Source organism: Marmota marmota, unplaced genomic scaffold (genome assembly GCF_001458135.2).
Source record: "Marmota marmota marmota unplaced genomic scaffold, marMar, whole genome shotgun sequence".
Taxonomy (NCBI): Eukaryota; Metazoa; Chordata; class Mammalia; order Rodentia; family Sciuridae; genus Marmota; species Marmota marmota.
The window spans coordinates 3701911-3729331 of NW_026000205.1; the positions used below are offsets into that span (position 1 = coordinate 3701911).

The window sequence follows — 27421 nt, forward strand, 5'->3', positions numbered from 1 at the left end:
CCTTGCTCGCTCCCTCCCTCCCTCGCGCGCAATGGCGCCGGCACCTCCTTCCTGCGGCCGCCGCTCCCGCGCGCACACACCTCGCTATTGCGCGTGCGTGGCGCGGGGACCGTTGCAGGGGGATAACGGCCCAAGGGGGCGCGCCACGAGGGAATGACCAGCACCGGGCAGCGGCGAAGCACTCGCTCGCCTGAGGAGCTCTCTGCTACCGTTGCAGCCGGGTACTGGGAATGGGTGCAAAGAGCGCAACGCGCGTGCGCCCCAAGAAAATGCCGCTTCTGCGGCGCGAGACTGAACGCCAGAACACCCGCGAACGGGCAGAGGGAGCTGGGTGGTCTAGTGCGCGTGCGCAGTATGGGCTTCCAGCCGGCTCTGCTACTGGCGTTAGGCAGAGGGAGTGGCTGTCGGGAGGCGTGCGCCTCCTTGCGCGCTCCAGAAACAGCAGACCCACTGCCTCGCGCAGCTTCTAGGAGAAAGGTGCAGCGAAGACTCACGACCCGGCTTTGGAGGCGGGGACCAAGGGCACGATCCTGCTCGCGCGGGACCTGGCCAGCCAATGAAATGCAAGGAGAGGTGGGTTTGCCGCGAGAGCCGCAACCCCCAAGATAACGGAGGAGGAGAGAAAGAAAACGTAACGTGGGGCGGTGGGGCAGGGCTAGGAAGGAGGGAGCGTACCCATCGGGGGAGTTGATTGGAGAGCACGAGGAGGCGTGGCCCGCCTCAACCCAATCCGGGCCTCATAATTCCTCGTTCCGGAAGAAGGGGCGGAGCTAGAAAGCGCGTGCTCTTACCCTAGGCAGTGAGGAAAATCTGAAGGCAAGGCGCGCGTTGGTGCAAGTTGTTGAGTGATTCAGTGGTTACTGGATCCCGGGCAGAGGAAAGACGACCCAGTCCTGCATGCAGTCCTGGCTTTCAAGTTATCATTGTGCAAATGACTGGAAATCAAATGTCAGTTTGGGAGGGGGAGTTGTGATTGGAGTGGGCACCGCTGTAAACCTGGATTCCTCAGAATCGAGGAGGGGGTTCCTCTGGGACTCCTCCGGAAGTACGCATTATGGAAGATGAGCTCTCTGGGCACAAAGTCTGTTTGAGGAATGCGTGAGAAAAGGCTATGTTTCCTATTACATTTTGCATTTCTTTCCTCAGTCTCTTCATCTATTTGTAAAATGGGAAAGCAGGAAAATAATCGTACCTCCCTCAGAATTAAACTGTAATAGTCTCTATGGTCCAAAACTCAAAACCACTCAAGCCGTGTGTCTGTGTGTATGTCTGTGTACACACTTATATATATTCTTTTTGACTACATATACATACCTATGATAAAGTTTAATTTGAGTGAGGCACAATAACAGATTAACAACAATTATAAATATGCTGGTCTGTAATAAAAATAATGTGAATGCCAATACTAATATCTTCCTCCGGCTGACCACGGATAACTGAAACTTGGGAAAGCAAAACTACGGGTAAAGTTAGTATTGCTACACATTTGTAAAGCGCTAAAAAAAATCATCCCTTGCACAAAGTGTGTTCTCTAAGCATTAAAAAATAAAATTATGTGGGCTCAAGTTTTAAAACATACCATTTCTGGCTAAAAATCTTTTCCATCTATCATTTTCTTATTTACCATTCTTAAAATATAGCATTTTTAGCTGGGTATGGTGTTTCATACCTCTAATCCCAACTAAAACAGGAGGATCAAAAATTTGATGGGCTGGGCTCAGTGGTGCACACCTGTAATCCTGCCACTCAAGAAGTTGAGACAGGAGGATTGCAAGTTCAGAGCCAGCCTCAGCAACTTAGAGAGAGGCCCTAAGCAACTTAGCAAGATCTTGTCTCAAAATAAAAGGGGATGTGATTTAGCAGTTAAGCGGCCCTGGGTTCGATCCCTGGTATCAAAAAAGGGGGGGGGGGCTGGACATGTGGCTCAGTGGTAAACTGCCTCTGGGTTCAACCCTCAGTTCCAAAAAAGAAATGTTGTTCCAGGTCACCCTGAGCAACTTAGAGAGACTCTATTTCAAAATTTTAAAAGGCTGAAAATGTAGCTCAGCAATAGAGGGCTTCCCCAACATGTGCCATGCCTGAGTTCAATTCCCAGTACCACAAAAATAAAATTAATTTAGCCCCAAAACTTTTTTAAGCACTATGGCTGCCAGATCAAGTGTGTGAGCTATCATTGCAAAACCTCCTTTGTAAGTGATGTTAAGATCACTTTCATTTGTAATCCCAGTGATTTAGGAGGCTGAGGCAATTTAGAAATTAGAATTTAGCCTCAGCAATTTAGAAATAAAAAAGTTTGCAAGTATAGCTGTGGTAGAGGGTTCTAGGTTCAATCCCCAGTACTAACGTGTTGCTGGGGAAAAAAAAAAACTGGAAAGCTGGTGGATGGCAGTACTAGATACTAGATACTCCCACCTCAAATTAATGTCTTTATAACACTTGTGAAGTGTTCCAGGTCCTCCCTGTCATTTGAATTTGTGAACTGACAGTGCCTCTCTCTGGACCTAGTTTCTCCCCTTTTGGAGCCTGTGAACACCAACCTAATTTTCAAGTTTTATCCTTGAAATCACTTCCTGAGAGTGGCCTCAGATTTGGCCTGATCCCTCAGCCTTTAATAAAAGTGAACACTTTGGAGTTGGAGTTGTGGCTCAGCAGTAGAGTGCTTGCCTAGCATGCGTGAGGCACTGGGTTCAATCCTCAGCACCATATAAAAATAAAATAAAAGTATTGTGTCCACCCACAACTAAAATATAAATAAATAAGTGAACACTTTGTACTAATCAGTATTCCAAAGCACTTCAGATATATTCACTCCATTCTCATAGCTCAATTATGGATAAATTGGGGCTGGGGATGTGGCTCAAGCGGTAGCGCGCTTTCCTGGCATGCGTGCGGCCCGGGTTCGATCCTCAGCACCACATACAAACAAAGATGTTGTGTCCGCCGAAAACTAAAAAATAAATATTAAAATTCTCTCCCTCTCTCTCTCTCTCTCTCTCTCTCTCTCTTTCTTAAAAAAAATTATGGATAAATTATAATTCATAGAGAAGTTATACAGCCAGAAAGTGGCATAATTGATCATTAAACCCGACTACACACCTATATAGCACTTCATAAGGGAACAAAGTTCTGTGTTGGTGTCACCAGTATGTGTTACTCCTATGGAGCTAGGGACTCTGGTTGTTTTTTTAAGTCTGGCAAATGGTGATGAGTCCCATGCCAACAAAAGGAATGGTAGGCACTGTGGGCATGGTAGCCAAAAAGCCTGTCCACTGACTAACTCCTACCCTTCTTTCAGTTGCTAGCACAGATGCTCCTCTTCCAGGAGACTCTCCCTTACCCAATAGACTGGGTCAGATGTCTCCTCCAGGATCCCACAGACCATGTAAGTCGCCTACCCAAACCCTGTCCACCCTGGGTCATCCTTGTCTTGTAATAGGTCTTTTCCATTTTGTGAAGGCAAGCCCAGGCTGTCTCAGTCATGGTAGTTGTCTCTAACGCAGATCCAAAAACAAGGCAGGCAGAGGCTTAGGCAAAGCGTTTTGTTGGATGAACGGAACCACCTAGGAGGGCCTTCCCAGCTCTGCGATTCTTTCCAGTGAGCAAGAAGGCGAATGGCAGCTGAGCAAGCCAACGACAGGAAGCAGGCTTCCCTGGGGGCAGCCACCCCCGCGCACCCGGCTAGCCTCCACTCCAGGATAAATAAACAATCGAGTAAACAATTAGCCGACCCAGAGAAGTGCCGGCTGCTGGCTTGGGCCGGTATCAAGATTTCCCAAGCTTTGCCCTGGGGGCCCGAATGGCTGGAGGTCACACCAGCTAGAGAGCCAGAGGACGCACCAGGCGGGGCGTGGGGCTCTGAAACCGCCTGGGAAAGATGCACAGGCAGAAAAAGCCACTGAGGAATTGTGCAGAGAGGGTGAAGGTGCTGGGAGACATTCTGTATCCATTCCTGAGAGTCTGAAAGAATCAGAGAGGGTGGGGACAAGGTCTGTGCGTGACTCAGTAGTTGGTGAACCCACAGCGCCGCCTACAAGCCAAACTGGGGAAGCGGCTTCTCGCTGAAGCTGCCTGAGGTGTCCGCGAACCGAGAACTGTTTCGCCATTGGCTCGAAGAGCAGCCAATCACGAGGAAGAAAGCGGAGGTGGGGATGCTCGGATCCACAGCTGCAGCAGCTGCCAGGCCCCGCGCTTGACACTTGGTGGGCACGCGCTGAGTATTTGACCGAATATAATGAACCTCTCTATTTTTATAAACTTAAAAATTGAAGTGTGCCGAGCGCAGCAGCCCACGCCTGTAATCCCTGCAGCTCGGGAGGCTGAGGCAGGAGGACGGCAGGTTCCAAGCCAGCCTCAGCAATTGAGGTTGTAAGGAATCTACTGAGACCCTGTCTCAAAATTAAAAATAGAAAGGGCTGGGGATGTGACTCAATGGTTAAGTGCCCTTAAGTAGAGACCTATTTAAGGGAGAATGGGAGCAATCTCAAGAGAGAAGCCTTTGGGAAAGCATTCTGAATGCAGACTATCTCTGGAGGGAGAGACAGCTCCCTTTTGTATTTTTAATTAAACAATAATACATGAATTTCTTGGCCTGTCAAAAAATTTTATTTAAATTTTAATACTGCAGTATTTAAAAAAGATGCTGTCCCAGGGCTGGGGTCCTGGCTCAGTGGTGGAGCGCTTGCCTAGCACGTGCAAGGCGCTGGGTTCGATCTTCAGCACCACATAAAAATAAAATAAAGGCATTGTGTCCAACTACTACAACTAGAACACGATATTCTTTTTTTAAATTAGATGCTGTCCTCTTGAACATCTCAGGCCCACCTTACTTGCCTCTCTGGAATTGCCTTGTATTCCAGACCTCTCTACACACTTACAGTGTAGAATATGAGGGACAGGCATAGACTCTGGAGTCAGAATGCCTGGGCTTGAATATCAGCTCCACAACTTTTTTTTTCGTTGTAAATGGACACAATATCTTTATTTTATTTTATTTATTTTTATGTGGTGCTGAGGATTAACCCAGTGCCTCGTGTGTGAGGCAAGCGCTCGGCCACTGAGCTACAACCCCAGCCCCTCAGCTCCACAACTTACTGGCAAGTTCCTCAACTTCTCTGTTCCACAGTTTCCTCATCTGTAAAATGGTGTTGATAGTATTAGTACCTACCTTACAGAGTTGTTTGGAAATTTTCATTTATAAAAAGCTTAGAAAAAACCTGAAATTTGTCAGGATTTTTTGGTGAACGCCTGATACCTGACCAGCATGGGCAACTTAGCGAGACCTTGTCTCAAAATTAAAAAAATAAGCTGGGTGCAGTGGTGCACACCTGTTAATCCCAGCGGCTCAGGAGGCTGAGACAGGAGAATCACCTATTCAAAGCCACTCTCAGCAAAAGTGAGGCGCTAAGCAACTCAGTGAGACCCTGTCTCTAAATAAAATACAAAAACAGGTCCGGTGATGTGGCTCAGTGCCAGCGTTCCTGAGTTCAATCCCTGGTACCATAATAATAATAATAATAGAATGGGGGATGTAGCTCAGTGGCACAGTGTCCCTGGGTTCAATTCCTAGTACAAGAAGGAAGAGGAGGAAAGAAAGGAAGGAAGGAAGGAAGGAAGGAAGGAAGGGAGGGAGGGAGGGAGGGAGGAAGGAAGGAAGGAAGGAAGAAAAGAAAAGAAAAAGTCTGGAATTTAGTAAGCATTCTATTAGTAATAGTTACTACTAAGTGGTGAATTTTTTAAAAAATAAATTATACCCAGTTGTGGTGATGCATGCTCATAATCCCAGTGACTCAAAAGGCTAAGGCAGGATGATCACAAGTTCAAAGCCAGCGTCAGCAACTTGGTGAGGTCCTCATCAACTTAGTGAGATACTGTTTCAAAATAAAAAATAAAAAGGACTGGGGATGTAGATCAGTGGTAAATTGTCCCTGGTTAAATCCCTAGTACCAAAAACAAAAAAACTTAAATAAAAATAAAAAGTAAATCATATAATGTTTTTTTTCTAGGAGATAATATAAATAACAAATTTTATCACTATAACCACTTTTTTTAAAAAAGTAATTTTTTAGTTGTAGATGGACACTCAATATCTTTATTTATTTTTATGAGATGCTGATGATCAAACCCAGTGCCTCACACATGCAAGGCAAGCACTTTACCACTGAGCTACAGCCCCAGCCCCCATTGTAACCACTTTTGACTGTACGACTCAGCGGCATTAAGTATATTCACAATGTTTTGTGATCTGCACTGGTATCCTTTCACAGAACTTTTTCATTATCCCAAACAGAAACTCTAGACTCATTAAACAGTAACATCCATTCTCCTTCTCTGCCGGCAGTCCCTGGTAACTAACATTTACTCTACTTTCTGTCTTTGAATTTGCTTATTCTAGGTCCTTCACATAGGATCTAGAATAGGCAATATTTGTCCTTTTGTGTCTGGGTGGTTCACTTACTTCGAGGATCATATATGTAGTATGTATCAGAACTTCATTCCATTTTTAAGGCTGCATAATATTCCACAGTGTGTATAAACCATGTTTTGTTTATCTACTCATGTGTTGAGCATTTGGGATTTAGGCTATTGTGATATGAACATAGGTGTATGATTATCTGTGAGAATCCCTGGTTTTGATGGTTACACCTAAAAATCGAATTACTAAATTGTATGGTAACTCTCTTTATTCTGTTTAACTTTTTTTTTTCTCTTTTTTTGCAGTGCTAGGGACAAACTTGGGCTTCATGTATGTTAGGCAAGTGCTCTACACTGAGCCATGTCCCTAGCCCCATGTTTAACTTTTTAAGGAACCACTAAACTGTTTTCCACAGCTGCCGTGCTATGTTACATTCTCACCAGAAATGCATCAGGGTTCCAGTTTCTCCACATCTTTGCCAACACTTGGTATTTTCACATTTTGGGTTTGTTTTATTTTTATAATAGGCACACTCCTAATGGGTGGGAAGTGGTATCTTGTGGTTTTGATTTGCATTTTCCTCATGCCTAATAATGTTGGGCATTTTTTCATGTGCTGATTGATCATTTGTATTTCTTCTTTAGAGAAAGATCTTTTCATGTTGGTTGCCCATTTTTACACTTGATCTTAGCCAAAAGGCCGAGAAGCGATCGTTGCCCATTTTTAGGTCAAGCAGATTTTCACTTTTTCTTTTCTTTCTTTTATTTGTGTGTGGGGGGGCAGTACTAGAGCTGGAACTGAGGGGCTCTCTACCACAAAGATACACTCCCAAGTCTTTTTACTTTTTTATTTTACTTTTTAAAAATATATATATATTTTAGGGCTGGGGTTGTGGCCCTAAAAAATGGTAGAGCACTAACCTAGCACATATGAGGACCTGGGTTCGATCCTCAGCACCACGTAAAAATAAATAAATAAAATAAAGGTATTATATCCAACTACAACTAATATATACATATATATATATTTTAATTGATGGGCCTTTATTTATTTATTTATATGTGGTGCTGAGAATTGAACCCAGTGCCTCATACATGCTAGGCGAGCACTCTACCACTGAGGCACAATGCCAGGTCTTTTTACATTTTATTTTTTTAATTTTTTTTTTAAAGAGAGAGTGAGAGAGATAGAGGTAGAGAGAGAGAGAATTTTTTAATATTTATTTTTTAGTATTTGGCGGACACAACATCTTTGTTTGTATGTGGTGCTGAGGATCGAACCCGGGCCGCACGCATGCCAGACGAGCGCGCTACCGCTTGAGCCACATCCCAGCCCCTTTAATTTTTATTTATTTATTTTGTTACTGGGGATTGAGCCCAGGGGTACTCAACCACTGAGCCACATCCCCAGCCCTTTTTACTTTTTATTTGAAAGAGGATCTTGCTGTGTAGCCCAGACTGGCCTAAAACTTGCAATTCTCCTACCTCAGCCTCTCAAGTACCTGGGATTATAGACCTATGCCACTCCACCTGGTGAGTTCTTTATATATACTGGATATTAATCCCACATGAGAGATGTGCTTGCAAATATTTTTTTTCCATTCCGTGGATTTTGCTTTTACTATCTTGACATTTGTCCTTTTTTTAAAAAAAAAATTTTAGTTGTAGTTGGACACAATACCTTTATTTTATTTATTTACTTTTATGTGGTGCTGAGGATCGAACCCAGGGCCTTGTTTACACTAGGCCAGCGCTCTACCGATGAGCCACAACCCCAGCCTCCTTGGCAGCTGTCCTTTAATACACAAAAGGTTTTTACTGTGTGTCTGTGGTGTGGTGCCTCAATCAAGTCCAGGGCCTCATACTGGGGAGGCTCTCTGCCATGGCTGAGGTACACCCCAGCCCCCAGTTTTTAATTTTAATAAAGTTTAATCCATATCTTCTTCTCCTGTTGTTTATGCTTTGGATATCATATAAATTGTATAATTTTGAAAAGAAAAGTGTCACAGATATTACCTTAGCCAAGTGATTGAGTTTAATGTCACCAAGGATGAGATCCATCGACATCACATGCCCCTGAGGGGATGCTCTGGGAGGAAAACAGTGTCACTTGGTGATATTCTTGACAAAAAAGGTTAAACCTAGATCGATCTATCTATCTATCTATCTATCTATCTATCTATCTATCTATCTATCTGTCTATCTATATGTCTATGATGAAACATCAAACAAATCCAAATTAAGGGACATTCTGCAAAATAACTGATTGGGAATCATCAAAAATGGCCAGTGTGTTGAAATACAGAAAAGAATGAGAAGAGATTATTCCAGATAAAAGGAGGTAAGGGACATGATTTCCCCCCTCCTTTGCTACTGGGGATTGAACCCAGGGGTGTGCAACCACTGAGATACACCCTCAGCCCTTTTTATTTTATTTGTTTGTTTGTTTATGTGTTTTGGTACCAGGATTAAACCCAGAGTTGCTTAACTACTGAGCCACATCCCCAGCCCTTTTTGATATTTTATTTAGACACAAGGTCTCACTGAGCTGCTTAGCGCCTTGATAAATTGCCGAGACTGGTTTGAACTGGTGATCCTCCTGCCTTAGCATTCAGAGCTACTGGGATTACAGGCATGCATCACCACGCCCGGCTTACTTTTTATTTTGAGACATGGTCTCCCTAAATTGCAGAGGCTGTCCTTGAAATTGTGATCCTCCTGCCTCAGCCAGGAGAGTCCCTGGGATTCCACTTGGTGGAACACTACATCTAAATGCAATCTGTGATCCTGGATGGGTTTCTGGTGCAGAATATATATATATATATATATATATATATATATATATATGGAATATTACTGAGATACTTTTCCCCCTGGTACTGGGAAATGAACCCAGAGGTACTTTGACACAGAATTACATCCCCAACCCTTTTATTTTTTATCTTGAGACAAGATCTCACTATATTGCCCAGACTGGCTTTGAAGTTGTGATCCTCCTGCCTCAGCCTCCTGAGCTGCTGGGATTACAGGTGTGTTGCCACTACACCCAGAAATATATTTTTTAATTGGTGGATTATAATCATACATAATAGTATGATTCATTATGTCATATTCGTACATGTACATAATATAATCTGATCAATCTCATTCTCCATATCAAAGATATTTTTATATGAACTGTATATTAAACAATAGTATAGTATTAATATTAAGTTTTCTAAGTGTGATAATTGCATTGTGGTTATGGAGGAGAAAGTCCTTTCTTAGGAGTGATAAATATTTAGATTTTGGGAGGAAGTGTTAGCATGCTGTCTGCAAGGAACCAAAGAAAAAAAAATTCAAGTAAATACATGCAGAGAGTAAATGTATCAAATGTCAACAATTGGTGCATCGAGGTGAATGATATATTGGAGTTCTCTGTACTACTATTACATTTTCAAGTAGATATGATCATTTTCTAATTAGAAAGTTTGAGAAAGCAAACCGGGTACCGTGGCACACATCTGTAATCCCAGCTACACAGGAGGACTGCAAGTTCAATTTAACTCAACCCTCAGCAACTTAGTGAGACCCTGTCTCAAAATAAAAAATTTAGAAAGTCTGAGGCCTTAGCTCAGTAGTAAAGTACCCCTAGGTTTAATCCCTAGTCCTCATCCCACCCCTGCCCCCCCAAAAGTTGGAGAGAAGAAAAGTTAGGAGCTGGGGTGTGGCTCAGTGATAGATGACTTGCCTATGGAGCACAAGGCCCTCAGTCAATCCCCAGCCTTGGGAAAGACAGAGGAAGAGAGGAAGGACAGAATTCATTGCTAGCTGTCCCTAACTCTTCATTAAAACAGGCAGCCCTGCTCTAGATAATGATGAAAGCCAGTTTCTAAGATGGACCCCAGTGATTCTCACGGGTACTCCTATTTCCTCTGGCATCCGACAGGGCTGATCTGTACTTCAGAAAGGATAGGGCATGACATCTGAGGCAAGGTCATAGAGGACACTGCAGTTTCCCCCTTGCCCTCTCTTGATCACTCCCCCCCCCACCGCCCGGAAAGCAGCGCTACATGAGGACACTCCTGTGTCCTGTGGGGAGGCCAACCGAGGTCCTGTTACTGAGGAAAAGCCTAAATAAACTGTCTCATTTCACCTGCATTAATTTACTTTAAAAATCACTACTTTTGGAGGTCACGTGGGCAATCCACCATCAGTCTGCCACTGGCTTGGCCCGAGATCACACCTCTGACTTGGGGGTCATGATGCTAACGGTTGTCTAGGTTACTCTTCAGGGACCTGGAGGTCACTTTTTCTGAAAACACTGACTCCTCGCTGGGGCCTGCTGATGTCTGTTGAGGTCAAGATGAAGGCTTGACATCTCTGTCTTCATTTTGTGTTGATCTCCTTTGTCGCCTTGACATTTGGGCCAGAGTCTACTCAGCTCTGCAGAGAGACCTGTTGAACATTTGAGAAATGTTTTGTCCGAAACTATAATAACCTTGGAGACTCGCCTCATCCCCCCACCCCCTTCAGGCTGAAGACACCTACCAGCCGCCATGACTGGAAACACCAAACCATGGAAGGAGTGAGGAGTGGTGGCACCTGAGTTCCCAGGAGATCGAAGACAAGACGCGAATATTCCTCCCCTTTATAGACTCTCTCTCCCTCATTATTCCTGTCTGCATCTGTGAGTTGAGCTGATGTGGGAGCACAGCTCCATTCTTTGGCCACCAAATAGCCTCTCCTTCTCCCCAATGCTCCTCTCTAGGGTGTGGGTTTTTCCATGGGATGAGCCTCCAAACCTGGGTTTCCTGAGAGTAAGGAACTGAGACGTCCTCCAACAGTCAGCATCAATGTGGCCCCACGGGAGCAGCGGGGACACTGCTCTGACAGCCCCTTCAAGCCTTCTACTAACTGCAATCCTGCCAGAGACTTCAAGCCGGAACCGCCCTGCGATGCTGTTCCCCATTACTGACCCACAGAAACTATGAGATTTATGATTATTATTTTAAGCTGCTAAGTTTGGGGATGGTTCATTAGACAGTAGAAGATCACTAATTCAGGGGCTGGGGTGGTGGCTCAGTGGTAGAGCGCTTGCCTAGTATTGTGAGGCACCGGGTTCAATCCTCAGCACCGCATATAAATAAATAAAAATAAAGGTCCATTGACAACTAAAAAATATTTTTTAAAAATCACTAATTCAGCATTAAAGTATCCTACAACTTTTAAATCACAGGACTTGTTAAAATGATTTTTTTTTTTGTACTGGGGATTGAACCTCGGGACACTCGACCACTGAGCCCCATTCCCAGCCCTATTTTGTATTTTATTTAAAGACAGGACCTCACTGAGTTGCTTAGCGCCTCACTAAATTGCTGAGGCTGGCTTTGAACTCAAGATCCTCCTGCTCCAGCCTCCCAAGCTGTTGGGATTACAGGCCTATGCCACTGCACCTGGCTTCATTAAAATAATCTTTAACTTTTTTGTGTAATGTCATTTATGTCCATTTTCCCTGGTGGGTGGCGAATGTTTCCAGGACAGGGACAGGGCCCGTTTTCTTGCTGCTGGTTCATTTATCATCTAACATGTAGATTGAACACTCGTGCCAAGTGCTGTGCTGAGCACTGGAGATCAGAGTCAGGACTAAGGTGACACAAACAAGGTCCCCAGAGCATAAAATGAAAGGAGGCACTCAGGCTCAGGCTCATGCCAGGGCTGGGTTGGCATCTGAATAAGTGTCTTTTTCAGCTTTGCTCCTTGGGCATCTTGCTCATCCTACTCCAACCTTGTTGGAGAAGGAGATGTGTACAGGAGAGTAATCCATCTCTGGCCTCTATTTACCCTTGCAATATTCAATAGGGATTTTTTGTGGGTGGGGGAATGTACTGAGGATTGAACTCAAGGACACTTGACCACTGAGCCACACCCCAGCCCTATTTTATATTTTATTTAGAGACAGGGTCTCTCTGAGTTGCTTAGTGCCTCACCTTTGCTGAGGCTGGCTTTGAACTCACGATCCTCCTGCCACCCACCCACCACCATGCCGGGCCAACATTCAGTAGTTTTGTACTGGTTCTTCTGTCGGGAGCACACGTCTAATTGACAGGTTCTGTAATATGCTCTGTTGTTGTCAGGGCAAATCTCCCGTCAGTACCCATAGGCATGCCTTTACTGAGTGCTTACTATGTGCCCCTGTTCTAGATGATGAAGCACAGTTTACAGATAAAGTGCCTGCCCCCAAAGACACACCACCTAATGGAGGATCTCCACAACCCCCCCCCCCAGGAAACCATTAAAAGTTGGAATAAAGGCTATAAAAATGCCCTAATTAACTTCTAGGGAATTATGGGGATTTTGTATCTAGGATGTCTCTGTAGATCTGCACAGGTGGTGTTTAAGCTAAAAGAAGAAGAGGCCAAACATGGAATGGAGGTGGGGAAGGTCTTCAAGGGACTAGTAAGGCCATGGAAAGTCCCTGAGGGGAATGCAGTTGGCATATTAGAGTAACTGAGAGAAGACAAGTGGACCTCTGGACAGGAAATATTAACAATGGGCATTTGTGATGTGAACTAAGTCAGACAGGATGGTACATACCTGTAATCTCAGCGATTAAAGAGGCTGAGGCAGGAGAATTACAAGTCAGCCTCAACAACTTAGAGAGACCCTGTATCAAAATTTAAAAAATGGCTTGGAATGTAGCTCAGTTAGACCATCCTTCCGTTCAGTCCCCTGTACTGCCCCCCCAAAAAAGTGAACTGATATTTATTGAGCATTTACTATGTGCAGAGTACTGTGCTAAGAACTTTGAAAACTTAATACTTTAAAACCACCCTACTGAGTTGACTCCCTGATCTTTCTTATTTGGCAGATGAAGAAGTTAAGAGGTGAAATCACTGGTCCAAAGTCACACAGCCTAGACAAGCAATGACCAGGTTTGCACAATTCTGACTTTCAAATTCAGCCACCCCCCCTCCCCCGGTATTGGGTATTGAATTCGGGCCCCACACCTGTCAAATTCAAGCTTTAGAGTCAGGGAAATTGTGCTTACCTGTCTCCCACAAGGAAACAACGTTGGTTGCATTTTATTTTTTCAGTGTGGGGACGAACCCAGTGCCTCCCGCATGCTAAGCACAGGCTCCGCTGCAGGGCTACACCCCCAGGCTCACTGTATTTGAAACAGCGCAGTGGGTGAGCATGAAAAGACAGTTACACGTCTAGGTCACCCAGGCGGTCTCCTCTTCCCAACCCGCTGTCTTCCCCTGGGTGAGGGTTTGGGAAGGAGGCGACCAGAACTACATTTCCCTGAACTCCCTTTGCTGGCTGTCAAGCATCTCGGGAATTGTAGTCCTTCAAAGACACCTTCGTCCACAACTCCCGGCATGCATTTGGAGTCCGGATTCTTTGGTAGGAAAGGGGCAGTCGCTGAGCATGCTGGGAAGCGGGCCCGAGCCTCTTCCCGTGGTTAGCCGCCCGGAGGAGCCAGGTCATTCGTGAAACTACAACTCCCAGCGGGCTGTGCGCGAGAGGGCAGGCGGGTTCTTTCTGCCGGAAGTCCGCTCCAGCTGTGGGCCCCGTAACTGCAGCCAGAGCCGTAGCCCCCCAGTTGCTGCGGGACCAGGGCCGCTGGGGTCCGGACAGGGGTCGCCATGGTAACGGGGGCGCGCCTCGCCGGGGGCGGACGGAGGGAGGGTCCACGTGCACACAGCCGAGGCTTGGATCGGCGCTGACAAGTGCCACCCTGCCGCGGATGGTCTGGATCCGACGTGGGCTCTGGGGCTGGGAAGGAGGGAACAGGGCCTTGGTTCGCGCTCGGGTGTGCGATGGGGTCTCCAGGCAAGGGACATTGAGGAAGGGGTGTCCAGAGAGCAGACTTGCGCATACGGGAGACACTGAAAGTTGTTGGGCGCTTTTGAAACAGGAGAGGCAGCTGGCGAGGCACGGTCTCGGGAGTGGGGAGGAGGCGTTGAAGGAGGACTGGAGACTCCGGACCGGGAGGGACACCTGCCCGACGGTGGGGCAGGCGGGGTCTCCGGAGGTTGGAACAGGAGCAGGACACTCTGAGGAGAGAGAAGCTGAAGGGGAAGAGAGTGGGCACTGGAGGCCGGAAGTGGGCACCTGTAGGGAGTCAGGAAAGTGTGCTGCGAAGGGAGGGGGTGGAGGTAGGGAGTGGATGCTAGAAACGAATGGGGAGGGCTGCAGAGGTCTTGGGGTAAGGAGGAGGCTTGGAAGAGGCGGCTCTTGGGGCAAGGACTGAGCACTGGATTTAGCGGGTACTTCTGTCCCACAGGTTGGGGCTTGGGAATTCAGGTTTCTTTGGTCAGGGAGTCAGGAAGGGAGATTGGATGGAGGAGAATGTCAGGACAGTGGGTGAGTTTTCCAAAGACAGGGTCTTGGAAACAAGATGTGACTTTGGAACAAGGGATGAGGCTCTGGAGTTGGAGAAGGGCTATCTCCAATGAAAGACTCACTGAGACTTGAGAGAGGGGACTGAAAGTGAAAAACTGGAGGTCAAGAGGGAACAATCCAGAGGACGGGGACTGGAGACAGGGGAAGGTTGGGAGGCATCAGAGAGGACAACAACAGATGAGGATGGATGAGGGTCCTGGAGGGAATGGCCCTCGTGGGGTGGATTCCTGGATGTGGAGAGAATCTCACTGGAAGGTGAAACAGGGAGTATTCGGGGACTTGGGAATAAGAGGCAGAGCTCTCAATTCTAGGCTTGCTTCTAGCTCCCCTTCCCATGTGACCCTTCTGTCCCTGGCTTTGCCCCAGGCTGTGGCTCCTGCTATGCCCAAGCATGTCACTTCCTTTCCTGCACTGGACCCCGGCCCTATTAGGAAGTGGGTTTCCCTGGCTCAGCAGAAGGAGTTCTTGGAAGGAGAGTGTAATATCCTCTTCCTGTCCAGCCTGGTGGGCCGGAGGTGGGGTAGAGTGTGTGAAGGCCTAGGAAGGGTTAGGGGCTCCTACAAGTTGGGATAAGGAGGTTCAGAGCAAGGTCTTTGAACTCCAGATCGGCTTTCTGGCTGTGAGACTTACTTTCTCTGAACCTGTTTTCTCATCTGAAAAATGGGCAAGAGCATGCCAATCTCAGAAAGAACTTGGCCCAAAGCCAGCCTTCCTAGATAGGTGAGTTTGGGTCAGGGTTTTCTCAAAGTCAAATAACAGCACAGTATAATGCTACTAAGCCATAGTGTTTATATGACACTTAGTATATGTTATGCGCTCTACTCTATGTTTACCTTTATGTTTTACCTTTATGTTTACCCATGTGTTGGTCTTTGGAGGAGGTACTCTCATTAAGTTCATTATACAGAAAGGGAAGCTGAGGCTCAGAGAGGTTAACTGATCTGCCATGGACACACAGCCAGTAATTGATAGTGCCAGGCATTAAAGCCTGAACTCTTTTTATTTTTTATTTTTTTAGTTGTTGATAAAGCTTTATTTATTTATATGTAGTGCTGAGAATCGAAGCCAGTGCCTTATACGTGCCAGGCAAGTGTGCTACCGCTGAGCCCCAGCCCCAGCTCCAAAGCCTGAACTCTTGATCGAATACTTCAGTCATAATGATAACTAATTTGTGTGTGTGTGTGTGTGTGTGCATGTGTATGTGTGTGTGTGAGCTCAGCATGTAAAGGCTGAGCCCTTCTGACTTTAACTGTGGTTTTCACAGTAGCCCGAGATGATTCACCTGTCTTTTCAGAATCTTAATAGCAAACTTCCTAGAACCGATGACAGCTAACATGGAGCACGGAACTCGAGACGCTGCTCTGGTGCTTCTCATGTATTGTTTACTGATCACATTAACCGAGGCACTGAGCAGTTAAGCCACTTCAGAAGTGACTTTGCAGGACTGGACTTGTAGCTCAGTGGAGAGCACTTGCCTGCATGTGCAAGGGCCTGGGCACTATCCTCAGCACTGCAGAAGGGAGGGAGGGAGGGAAACAGAGCGCTGGTGCATGCTACGACCTGGACAGACATGAAGACATGACTCTAAGTGAAGGAAGCCAGTTAAAAAGGCCACATCTATGTGATCCCACTACTGTGAAATGTCTAGAATAGGCAAATCCACAGGGGAGGAGGTAGACTGGTTGCCAGGGGCTGAGGGGAGGAAGAGTGGAGGCTAATGGGTAGGAGGTTTTTGGGGGATGGTAAGAATATTCTGGAATTAGTGGTGATATTTGTGCAACTGTGACTATTCTAAGAGAATATCCTAAAAACCACTGAAGTGTCTACTGTACAAGAGAGGGAATTTGCTGGGCGTGGTGGCCGTGCCTGTAATCCCAGCGGCTCAGGAGGCCAAGTCAGGAGGATTGCAAGTTCAAATCCAGACTCAGCAACTTAGTGAGGCCCTAAGCAACTCTGTAAAACTCTCTCTCTAAATAAAATATAAAAGATGGCTGGTGGGCTCGGGTTGTAACTCAGTGGTAGAGCGCTCACCTTGCATGTGGAAGGCACTGGGTTCGATCCTCAGCACCACATAAAAACAAAATAAAGGTATTGTGTCCATCTACAACTAAAAAAATATTAAAAAAAAAAAAAAAAGAGGGCTGGGGATGTAGCTCAGTGGTTAAGTGCTCCTGAGTTCAATGCCTAGTATCCTGCCCCACTCCCCCAAAAAGAGGATGAATTTCATGATATGTGAATAATAATTCACATCACAATTTTAAAAAGTCATCCAAAAGAAAAAGAAGTGGGGGATGGGGTCATGGCTCAGTGGTAGAACACTCGCCTAGCACGTGTGAGGCCCTGAGTTCGATCCTCAGCACCACGTAAAAATAAATATATAAAATAAAGATATTATGTCCATCTGCAACTAAAAAATGTTAAAAAAAGAAAAGGAAAAAAAAAAAAGAAGTGGAAAGCCAGGGCTCAGGCTGAAGAATTGAGATGCAAGCCTTCATTGAGGGCCTCCTGCTTACCAGCCTCCAAACTAGGTTTATAAGCTTATGAAACCTCCAGAAACCTGATGAAACACCCTCTTCTTGGAACTTGTTTTGCCGGCAGGGAAATAGACTGTGAGAGGCAGACAAGAAGCCATGGAGCCTGGGACTGGGGGCCCTGGGGCTGGCTCAGAGTTGGCCACTGCTGGAAGGCGGGCTGGAGGGACCTGGGACAGAGCGCAGGGACAGCGAGGCCTGTGTGGGCTCTAGGGAGCAGCTGGGGCCCTGCACCCTATCTCCCTGCAGGGACAGGTGGGGCTGTGGGGCAGTGGCCTCTAGCCTAGGCCACCTCCCTGCCTCTCTCACTTCCTCCTCTTCCTCCCTCTGCCCCCAGATCCGATTCATCCTCATCCAGAACCGCGCAGGCAAGACGCGCCTGGCCAAGTGGTACATGCAGTTTGATGACGATGAGAAGCAGAAGCTGATTGAGGAGGTGCACGCCGTGGTCACCGTCCGAGACGCCAAACACACCAACTTTGTGGAGGTGACAGATGCCCCTCCGTGCCTCTCACACCCCCTGCTTCCTTATGACCTCCTCTGGCCTCCTGCCCAACTTCTAGCTCGAATACCCTTTGACTGACCCACCTTCTCCTGTCTTCCCTCAGCTGACTTTACCTTCCTTCCTGTATTTGGTATTTTTCTCTTTTTTCTTTCTTTCTGTATTTTTTGTTTTTTGGATACCAAGAATTGATCCCAGGGTCGCTTAACCACTGAGCCACATCCCCAGCCCTTTTTTATACTTTATTTAGAGACAGGGTCTTGCTGAGTTGCTTAGGGCCTCTCTCAGTTGCTGAGGCTGGCCTCCAACTTGTGAACCTCCTGCCTCAGACTCCTGAGCCACTGGGATTACAGGCATGCGCTACTACATTGGGCTTTGGTACCTTTCAAAATTACAAAGATGGAGATTACCAGAGTGAAAGAGAGGAGTAGATTGAAGATCCATAAACCTACTCCTAGATCTTATCAGCATTTACATTTTTGTCTTTCCTTTTACCTTACTTATTTACTTTATTGTCAAAGAGGTTAGTTTGTGTTCTTTGCTGCTGCTGAGACCGGAACCCAGCGTCTCAGGCATGCTAGGCAAGTGCTCAGCCACTAAGCTACCCTTCAGCCCTTCACTTCCCTTTGTAAAACTCACTATAGGAATGTTCATTCACACGGAAATAGACAGGATAGGATAAAGAGTGTCGTTTGCTGTAGTGTTTTAAATTAAATTACAGACGTCATCATACTTCTTCTCCAAATATTTTTGGGATGTAGCTTAGAAAATAAAAACATTTCCCTACATCATCACAATACTGTTATCAGACCCGACCAAATCAAATTGGTAATACTGCCTTTTTCTTTTCTTTTTTTTTTTTTATGTGGTATGGAAGATTAAACCCAGGCGTGCTCTCCCATTGAACCTCATCCCCAGCCCTATTTTGTATTTTATTTAGAGACAGGGTCTCCCCAAGTTGCTTAGCGCCTCATCATTGCTGAGGCTGGCTTTGAACTCAAAATTCTCCTATTTTAGCCTCCTGAGCCTCTGGGATTACAGGTGTGCATCACCGTGCTGAGCCTTTTTATTTTTTATTTTGAGACAAAGTCTTGCTAAGTTGTTTCGGGCCTTGCTAAGTTGCTGAGGCTGACTTCAAACTTGCAATCCTCCTGCCTCTGCCTCCCAAGTCACTGAGATTACAGGCATGTGCCACTACACCTGGCTCTTGGTCTGTTGTAATCTATGAGTCTTCACCTTTTATTCCCATGACCTTCACCTGCTCAAGACAGCAGCCCGGGGCTGGCCTGTAGCTTAGTGGTGGACACTTGCCTAGTGTGAAGAGGCCCTGGAGTCACTCCCAGCACTGCACAGAAAAAGAGGTGGGACCCATTGTTCTGAAGAATCCAACAGACATTTACCACAGGCCTACTGTGTGCCAGGCACTGTTCTTGGTCCTAGGGTCCCACAGAGACTGTCGCAAATACCCATCTCTGCCTTGGAGAACCCTGTGCGGGTTGGTGGGAGCCGGTCTTGGCTATGGTGGTCAGGTGACCGTGAATGGCAGTAGGAACAATTAGCAGCTGACTTGAGGGCAGAGTGCTAGGTGACACTGGAGGGGAGACTGCAGTTCTCTGTGTTTTTTTCTGGAAAGCATAGTGAAAGGTGACATTAGAGCCAAGACCCGAAGGAGTCGAAAAAGTCCAGGCAGTGGAAGAAGATGGCTATCTGAGAGAGGAACATTCCAGGCTGAGGGAACAGCAAGTACTAAGGCCCTGAGGCAGGAATACATGGAGGGTGTTCCAGGGCCCGGCAGGGAGGAGGGCGGAGCCGATGAGGATAAAGGTAGCCCAGGTGCTGGGCCTCAGGGGCCTCCTGGGAGACTCAGAAAAATGGAGCACAGGAGCATTTTGAGCCCAGGAGGGACATGGATCCGCCTTAGGCCTCTGGGATCCGCTGTAGGGAGCAAGAGCAGAAGCAGAGGCCTGCTCCGGGGGTGACCGCAGTGGTCCAGGGACATGTACTGGTGACAGAGCCACCATGGAAGTGATGGGGTGGCCAGGCATGGGCGTGCAGTGCAGGGGAGAGACCAGGCTGAGGGCTGGGGTCTGGGCCTGAGCCCCAGGCAGGTGGCCTGCCATTTTCTGAGATGTGCTGAGTCTGGCTGAGCAGGTGGAGGTGTTGGGAAGGTCAGTCCAAGGTGTCTGCCCCTGGCCCCAGGGAGGCCATAGGGGAGGGAAAGGTGCAGGTCACGGAGCAGCGGCGCCCTGGGAAATGTGGGGAACCAAGCCAAGGACTTGGAGTGGCCGTGAGAAGAGAGAACACGGGGGCGCAGGGCCACTGCTGGAGGCGGAAGGCGGAGGAAAGCCGCTGTGTTCTGGAGCCTGGCAGCACGGGGCGGAAGAGTGTGCAGGAGGAGGGTGGGACTGGCCTCTGAGGGTGGCCAGCCAAAGTCACGGGTGGCCTCGCCCAGAGCTGGCCATTGGGATCCTAGGTGACAGGAGGAAAGGGGAGCTAGGGTGCCAGTACAGTGCCCGGCCTGCCCTGAGCGCTGGCTTGATACACACGTGCGGGTCCGGAAGTGGGTCCGTGGGGCCTGGGGAGACGGGGCAGCAGCAGGTCAGCGGGGAGTGAGATGGCCCGGCCGCAGGTCTTGTGTCCCCTGGACCCAGGCTCACCGTGCGGTCCTCACTCGCAGCACTCTGTGTCCCACCTGGGGCTGGCCAGTGCCCGCCACCTTCGCAGCAGTAACTGACAGCCTTGTGCTGCTTCCTGGGTCTCAGGCCTGTCTCCAGGCGGTGGCCGTCCGAGTGGGCAGGGCTGGCTGGGGGGACCTGGCTGGGGTGCCTGGCCAGCTGCAGGAGGCAGGGCTTTCTGGAGGAAGGGGCGCAGTGGGGACAGAGGTCGTTCATTGGTCCAATGCGGACACACAGGAGTATCAGGCAGAATGAATGTCACATGAAGCATCCCTTATGATATAGCAGCCACCAGGCCTGGGATCTGTGAGGGAGAAACAGGGAGGGGAAACGGGAGACCCAGGCAGCTTCCCTGGCCACGGTCACAAATCGCCTCAAACACAGTAGCGTGAACCTCTGGGGCCAAGAGGGGAATCCATTTCCTTGGCTTTTCTAGCGCCAGCAGCCGCCTGCCAGCCTGCCAGCCCAGGGTTCTGGCAGCTTCCGTCTCTCTGGCTCTCACTGCCCCCCCCATTTCCTATGTAAGGACCCCTGCAATGACATCGTCCCATCCAAATAGTTCAGGACCATCTCCCCATTTCTTTCTTTTTTGTTTTGGTACCGGGGAGTGAACCCAGGGACACTCAACCACTGAGCCACACCCCCAGGCCCCCCACCTTTTTGCCATTGTAGCTGGACAGTGTGCCTTTATGTAGCTTAGTTATTTTCTTAATGTGGTGATGAGGATCGAACCCAGGGCCCCACCTGCTAGGCAAGCGCTCTGCCACTGAGCCCCAGCCCAGCCCTCAAACTTCTTAATCACATCTGCCAAGTCCCTCTCACCACGCAGGGCCACACAGTCACAGTCTCCAGGGATCAGGAGATGAGTGTCTTCAGCGGCCGTCATTCAGTTTGCTGTAGCATCAGTGCGGTGCTGTCAGCCCTGGGTGGGGACACAGAGCGACATGCTCAGCTTCCCGCATAGGCTCACAGTGCCATCTGGGGACAGACCCACCCTAGACAGAGAAGACCCGGAGCAGGGCAGGGTGGGTGTGGGTAGTGCCAACATTGTTCAGAGGGGACTCCTGCCCCCGCCTTCAGAAAGAGGTTCCTGGGGAAGAGAGTGAGGGTGTGGGGTAGCCCTGGGAAGAGCAGGCAGAGCAGCCGTGGGCCCGGGGCCAGGAGGGGGAGAGCGCGGACAGTAGCGGAGTGCTGATCGGTGCCGGATAATGCATCCCTGGGCGTCCCTGGGTTATGTGTGGCAACACTGCGATCACGCAAAACAGAGTCAGCTCATAGAAATTAACAAAGGGTGAGCCAAAGTGAAAACCTTAGGGGCTAATATTGGCACCTACAGTGGCCACCAGAGGGCGCCACACACACATCCTAGAGAGCTGGAACTTCAGATTTTGGCTAATCCCTATTTAGTACCCCAGAGGGTGTGTCCATATCTAAATGTCAATTTGTTAGTGTCCCCCTGCCTTTTTTTTTTTTTTTTTTTTGTTTTTTNAGCGCTTGCCTCATACATGTGAGGCACTGGATTCAATCCTCAGCACCACATAAAAATTAATTAATTAATTAATTAATTAAAGGTATTGTGTTCATCTACAGTTAAAAAAAAAAAAAAGTCCACTGTAGAGATAAGCCAGAAATCACTTAATCAAATTTCTACTGATAGATATTTAAATGGTTATAGCAAGCTTTGGCAGACTATAATATCAAAACTAAGACAAGAATGCCATAATCAAAACTCAAAAAAAAATAAGGTCCTTCAGCAATCTGATTTCCTAAATCAGAGAAAAGCATTGTTTTTATCTTTCATAATATTCTTTCTTATATGTATCAAGACTCATACTGAACAATGAGTTTTAGATTGCAAAAACGAGGTTTAATATTTGCACCTGTTTATAAGTTTGTCCATGAGTTAAATGAAAAACACACAAAAGCAATATATATGTGCATATATACATACACATGCATACATATGTGTATGCATGCATGCACATATACATATACACACATATATATATAATACAACACAAAACTATCACAAAGTGCTAAAAGCATTGTTTTCTGGTTTTGATTTGTGTGTGTGTGTGTGTGCGTGCGTGCTGGGGATGCCATGCAGGCCCATGCTAGGCACTCACTCTACCACCAGCCCCAGCTCCAGCCCAGCCTGTCAATCTCTTTACCTGTGCATGTAAAATTAGTCTCCTTCCCTGGTCCAGCAGGTATTCACGGGTGGTGTGGATGTGTTTATTGTGTTATTATTCTCAAGTTTACATATTTCAATTGAGCATCCCTTATCCAAAAATCCAAAATGTGAAAAAAACGTTTTTTTCTTTGAGAGAGTCTTACTGTCCCACAGTCCTGCTGTCTTCCTGCTGCCCCGGGTGGACTTGGACTCCTGGGCACAAGCCGTACTCCTGCCTCAGCCTCCCAAGGGGCTGGCACTGAAGCCATGTGCTACCCCACCCGGCTCAAATCTGAAACTTTTTGGGTGCTGACCCGAGTTTTCAGAGTTTGGAGCATTTGGGGCTTTCAGATGAGGTATATCGAACCAGTAAAGTCTGTGCAAATATTCCAAAATCTGAACAACTCTGAAGTCTGAAACCCTTGTGGTCCCAAGCATATGGGCTCAGTTCAGTGAGCACAGGGCCCAGGTTGTCCTGGTTACCATGGTGACCTCTGCACTGCCCACCGTAAGCCTGGCACACAGTAGGCCCAGGAATTATTTGTAGAATGACTGATGGAATTAATCCATCTATGGACTTCGACCTCCAGAGGTGACGGCGGTGAGGCTGGGTGGATTCCACTGGACAGTCCAGGCTCCCTCTCAGCCCTGGGCCCCCTCTGCCTGCAGTGCCTCTGCCCATCCCGCAGGTCTCAAATTTGATGCCCTCCTTCAGGAAGCCTTGCTGGCTCCCAGGCTCTATAAGGGGTTAGGTCCCCACTGGGGCTGCCTGACCTGCTGCCAGGGTGTGAGTCTCCCTCCCCTGGACCGTGAGCCCTGGGAGGGCAGAGCTGGGGTATCCCTCTCACCGCTGAGCCCCCAGCATAGGCCAGGCACAGAGCTGGGCCTCAGAGACCACAGAGTGGTGGCTCATGGTCCTAGGCCTGCCCCATTGCTGACAGCCCCTCTGTCCACAGTTCCGGAACTTTAAGATCATCTACCGACGCTACGCTGGCCTGTACTTCTGCATCTGTGTGGACGTCAATGACAACAACCTGGCCTATCTGGAGGCCATCCACAACTTCGTGGAGGTGAGTGGAGCGGGGCCTGGGGGCCAGGCTGGTCCTCCCCTGCCCACCTCTGCTACTTCTCGACTCTGCCTCCCGCACCTGCTCCGCCCGCCGCGTCTGTCGCCCTCTGCCTTTCCCACCGCCCTCTGCCTTTCCCACCGCCCTCTGCCTTTCCCACCGCCCTCTGCCTTTCCCACCATCCAGCTCTGTCTCTTTCTTCCTGTGCCTCAGGCTAGCCCTTCTGCCACCTTTTTCTGTAATCACCGGGGATTCTTGTTCTTGTCACTCTTCCTCATCCTTAGTCTCTACCTTAACATCCCCGTCTCTGTCTCCCTCCCTGAATTTTTGTATCTTTCTCCCTCCCTTTTCCTCAGTGTCTCTCTTGCTTTTGTGCCATTTATTTTTATTTTTCTGATCCTGGGGATTGAACCCAGTTGCTTTACCTACGTCCCCAGTTCTTCTTTATGTATTGAGCAGGATCTGGCTAAGTTGTTGCGACTGGCCTTGAACTTGCGATCCTCCTGCCTCAGCCTCCCAGTGGCTGGGATGACAGGCGTGTGCCACTGTGCCTGGCTTTTCTGTCTCTTTCTGATGCCTTTGCTCCTGTCTCTGCGTGTCCCCCTCCCTGCCCGTCAGTTACCACCTTTCTTCTCGCCCAGGTCTTGAACGAGTACTTCCACAATGTCTGTGAACTGGACCTGGTGTTCAACTTCTACAAGGTAAGCTCCTGGCACAGGCGGGGAGGGGCGTGTGTGGCCTGGAGCCCTCAGCCACCAGGGCCCCTGATGCCCACTTCCTCTGCCCCGGGCCCTCCTTCACACAGGTCTACACGGTCGTGGACGAGATGTTCCTGGCCGGCGAAATCCGCGAGACCAGCCAGACGAAGGTGCTGAAGCAGCTGCTGATGCTGCAGTCCCTGGAGTGAGGCCACCTGCCACCACCTCGGACTCACCCGCTCGCCCCCCCAGGCCTGCGGCCACCCGCAGCCCCCTCAGCCGCCCTGGAGGAAGGGACCCAGCTGGGTCTGGGCCACAAGGGAGGAGACTGCACCCCGTTGCCTCTGGGCCCGGCTGTGGGCAGAGGCCACCTTCAGTGTCCCGAGTAACCTTGCTGTTGTCGTGTGACGCCATGAGTGTGCGTGTGGAGCCCCCAATAAACCCGTGGTCCTGCCTGGCCTCGCATCCTCGAGCCCCTGCCTTATCCCAGGGACCCTCAGGACACCTGCCCTCCATCCATCAATGAGTCATTCAGCAAGCACCCCTACTGTGCTGAAGGAGGTGGGGGTCAAAGCGCGTCAGCTCTGCGGCCACCAACAAAGGGTTCCCAAGACACGGGCGGGATGGGTTTAGACAGTGAGACTCCGAGGCCCCTGAGTGCACCAAGCATCTGGGCACTGATCCACTCGCCTTCCTCATCCTCACAGGATTCAGAGGAAACAGCTGCAGGGTGCAGTGGTGCCCACCTGTAATCCCAGCAGCTGGGGAGGCTGAGGCAGGAGGATTGCAAATTCAAAGCCAGCCTCAGCAACAGCGAGGCCCTAAGCAACTGTAAATAAAATACAAAACAGGGTTGGAGATGTGGCCGAGTGCCCCTGAGTTCAATCCCCGTTACCAAAAACACAAACAAACAAAAAAAAAACAAGAAGAAGCGACTCTTGTCCCCATTTTTCAGGTGAGATCACTGAGCCCTGAAAAGTTAAAATCCTTGGCCACGTTCACGTAGCTCATCACAGCTGAGCGGGGTGGAGCTGCGGAGTCTGGTTCCCAGACGCTGGTTCACCGAGGCCCTGGGGTTGCCGGAGATGCACACACTCCGCTTAGGACTTTGCGTTTCTCAGCAGCAGCCCTGTTGGCATTTGAGCCAGGACAGTCCTTCACTGTGAAATGGCCCCAGGTCTGGCTTCCACCCACCTGCCCAAAGTGGCCCTCTGGCCAGTGTGACAACAGAAAACAACCTGCACGTTTCCAGTGCCCTCTGGGGTTGTGGGGCGCCCTGCGTGGCCTCGGAGCGGAGTATGAGGGAGGCTGGCAGCACCTGTGATGGAGCCGCGGGGCAAGGCGAGGACAGCCCTGGGCGCGTCTGCTCTCCTCGCATGTCCCACTGCAGAGGACAGGGCTCCCAGCAGTACCACTCTGCAGCTGTGTGGCCTTTAGGTGGGTCACTTAGCTTCTCTCGCCTCAGTTTCTTCATCTGGAAAGTGAATTGGAGATGGTTTTTTATCTCACCCTCGGGTTTAAGGAGTTCATAAACTCACCTATGGGAGAGTTTACAGTTGGGCCAGGGGATAGTAAGCACACACTCCTTCCATAGACATTAATTTAATGCCTGCTGTATGCAAGGCACCATCAGAGACACCAGAGGAATCTCCAGGAGTGGACAGTAAACACCATAATTGTTGATATGCGCAGGGAAAAATCCGGAGAATTCCTTTTGCTTTACACTGGGCAGTGTGTGAGTGTGGTGCTGGGGATTGAACCCAGGGCCTTGTGCATGTGAGGCAAGCACCCTACCAACTGAGCTATAGCCCCAGCCCATCCCTGGCCCTTGTTGTGTTTTATTTTGAGACAGGGTCTCGCTAAGGTGCTTAGGGCCTCATTAGATGGCTGAGGGCAGCCTTGAACCTATGATCCTCCTGCCTCAGTCTCCCTCATAAATAGGATTGTGGGCATGCACCATGTGCCTGGCTGTGGCACATTCAAGGTGGAAGCCGTGAGATTTTGTACCAGTTGGGTCTAAGGGAGAGGAGGATTAGAGCTCCCCCTCAGTTTTGCACCTGAGTGTCTCACACCTGAGTGTCTCACAGTCTGAAATCTTCCTGGGCAGACGTGAGAAGCTGGTGGAAGTGATCTGTCCGGTTTTGTGTGTGTGTGTCTTAGCACTGGGCCTGGACCCAGGGTCTTGAAGGTGCTGGGCAAGTGTCTGACCTCTGAGCTGCACCCCCACCCTTTCCAGTTTGAGCTTCTGTGAGTCCCATGAAGATATGGCCCTGGAGCTGGGAGGGAAGTCACCAGGACACTGAGGGATCAGGTCGACATCCCGGGGTCCACTGAAGTCACCGCGGGAACAGGGGCGGAGAGAGAAGCCATTTGAAGACAGCTGTTGGTTCTCTGGCTATCAGAGTTTAGAGAAAAGACTGGAAAATGAAGCAAAAAAGGAACAGCCAGTGTGGGGCTGGGGGTGCAGCTCACTGGGGGAACATGTGCTCAGCATGTTTGAGGCCTTGGGTTTGAGGCCTGGATTGGCCTTCAGGAAAGAAAGGAAGGAAGGACAGACAGCTAGTGAGTACAGTATCCTGGAATCTGGTGGAAAAAGAGTACATTGAGGAGAGAACAGCTGGGCACAAGGGCACACGCCTATGATTCCAGTGGCTCTGGAGGAGGCCGAGGCAGGAGGAAGCAACTCAGTGAGACCCTATCTCTAAAATCTAAAAAAGGGCTGGGGGTGTGCTCAGTGACTAAGCATGCTGGGGTTCAATCCTCAGTACCAAAAAAAAAAAAAAAAAGGAAAAGGAGAGAATATTCTCATGTCTAACACTGTTGAGATGGAGCTCAGGGCACAGTGGCACATACCCGTAATCCCAGGGACTTTGGGAGTCTGAGGCAGGAGGATTGCAAGTTTGAGGCCAGCTTCAACAATTAGTGACACTCCATCTCAAAGTAAAAAAAAAAAAAAAAAAAAAAAAAAAAAAA

The 27421-nt window shown here is 48.7% G+C and overlaps 1 protein-coding gene, 1 long non-coding RNA gene and 1 other non-coding gene across 3 annotated transcripts; 1 reads left to right on the forward strand and 2 right to left on the reverse strand.

Annotated features, from left to right (window-relative positions):
* Positions 1-9648: 9648 nt before the first annotated feature.
* Positions 9649-13783, reverse strand: LOC107151323. Its single transcript, XR_001504699.2, has 2 exons — positions 13445-13783; positions 9649-10851 (listed from the first exon to the last, which is right to left on the reverse strand). It is a non-coding gene; the product is annotated as an uncharacterized LOC107151323 (long non-coding RNA).
* A 113-nt stretch (positions 13784-13896) lies between these two features.
* Ap2s1 (adaptor related protein complex 2 subunit sigma 1) lies at positions 13897-24913 on the forward strand. The gene is made up of 5 exons (XM_015496655.2): positions 13897-14045; positions 17671-17820; positions 23640-23753; positions 24392-24451; positions 24556-24913. The coding sequence occupies exons 1-5, from the start codon at positions 14043-14045 to the stop codon at positions 24655-24657; spliced, it is 429 nt and encodes a 142-aa protein (XP_015352141.1). The 5' UTR covers positions 13897-14042; the 3' UTR covers positions 24658-24913.
* On the reverse strand, positions 22312-22437 carry LOC125612685. Its single transcript, XR_007343164.1, has one exon. It is a non-coding gene; the product is annotated as a small nucleolar RNA SNORA40 (small nucleolar RNA).
* Positions 24914-27421: the final 2508 nt, after the last annotated feature.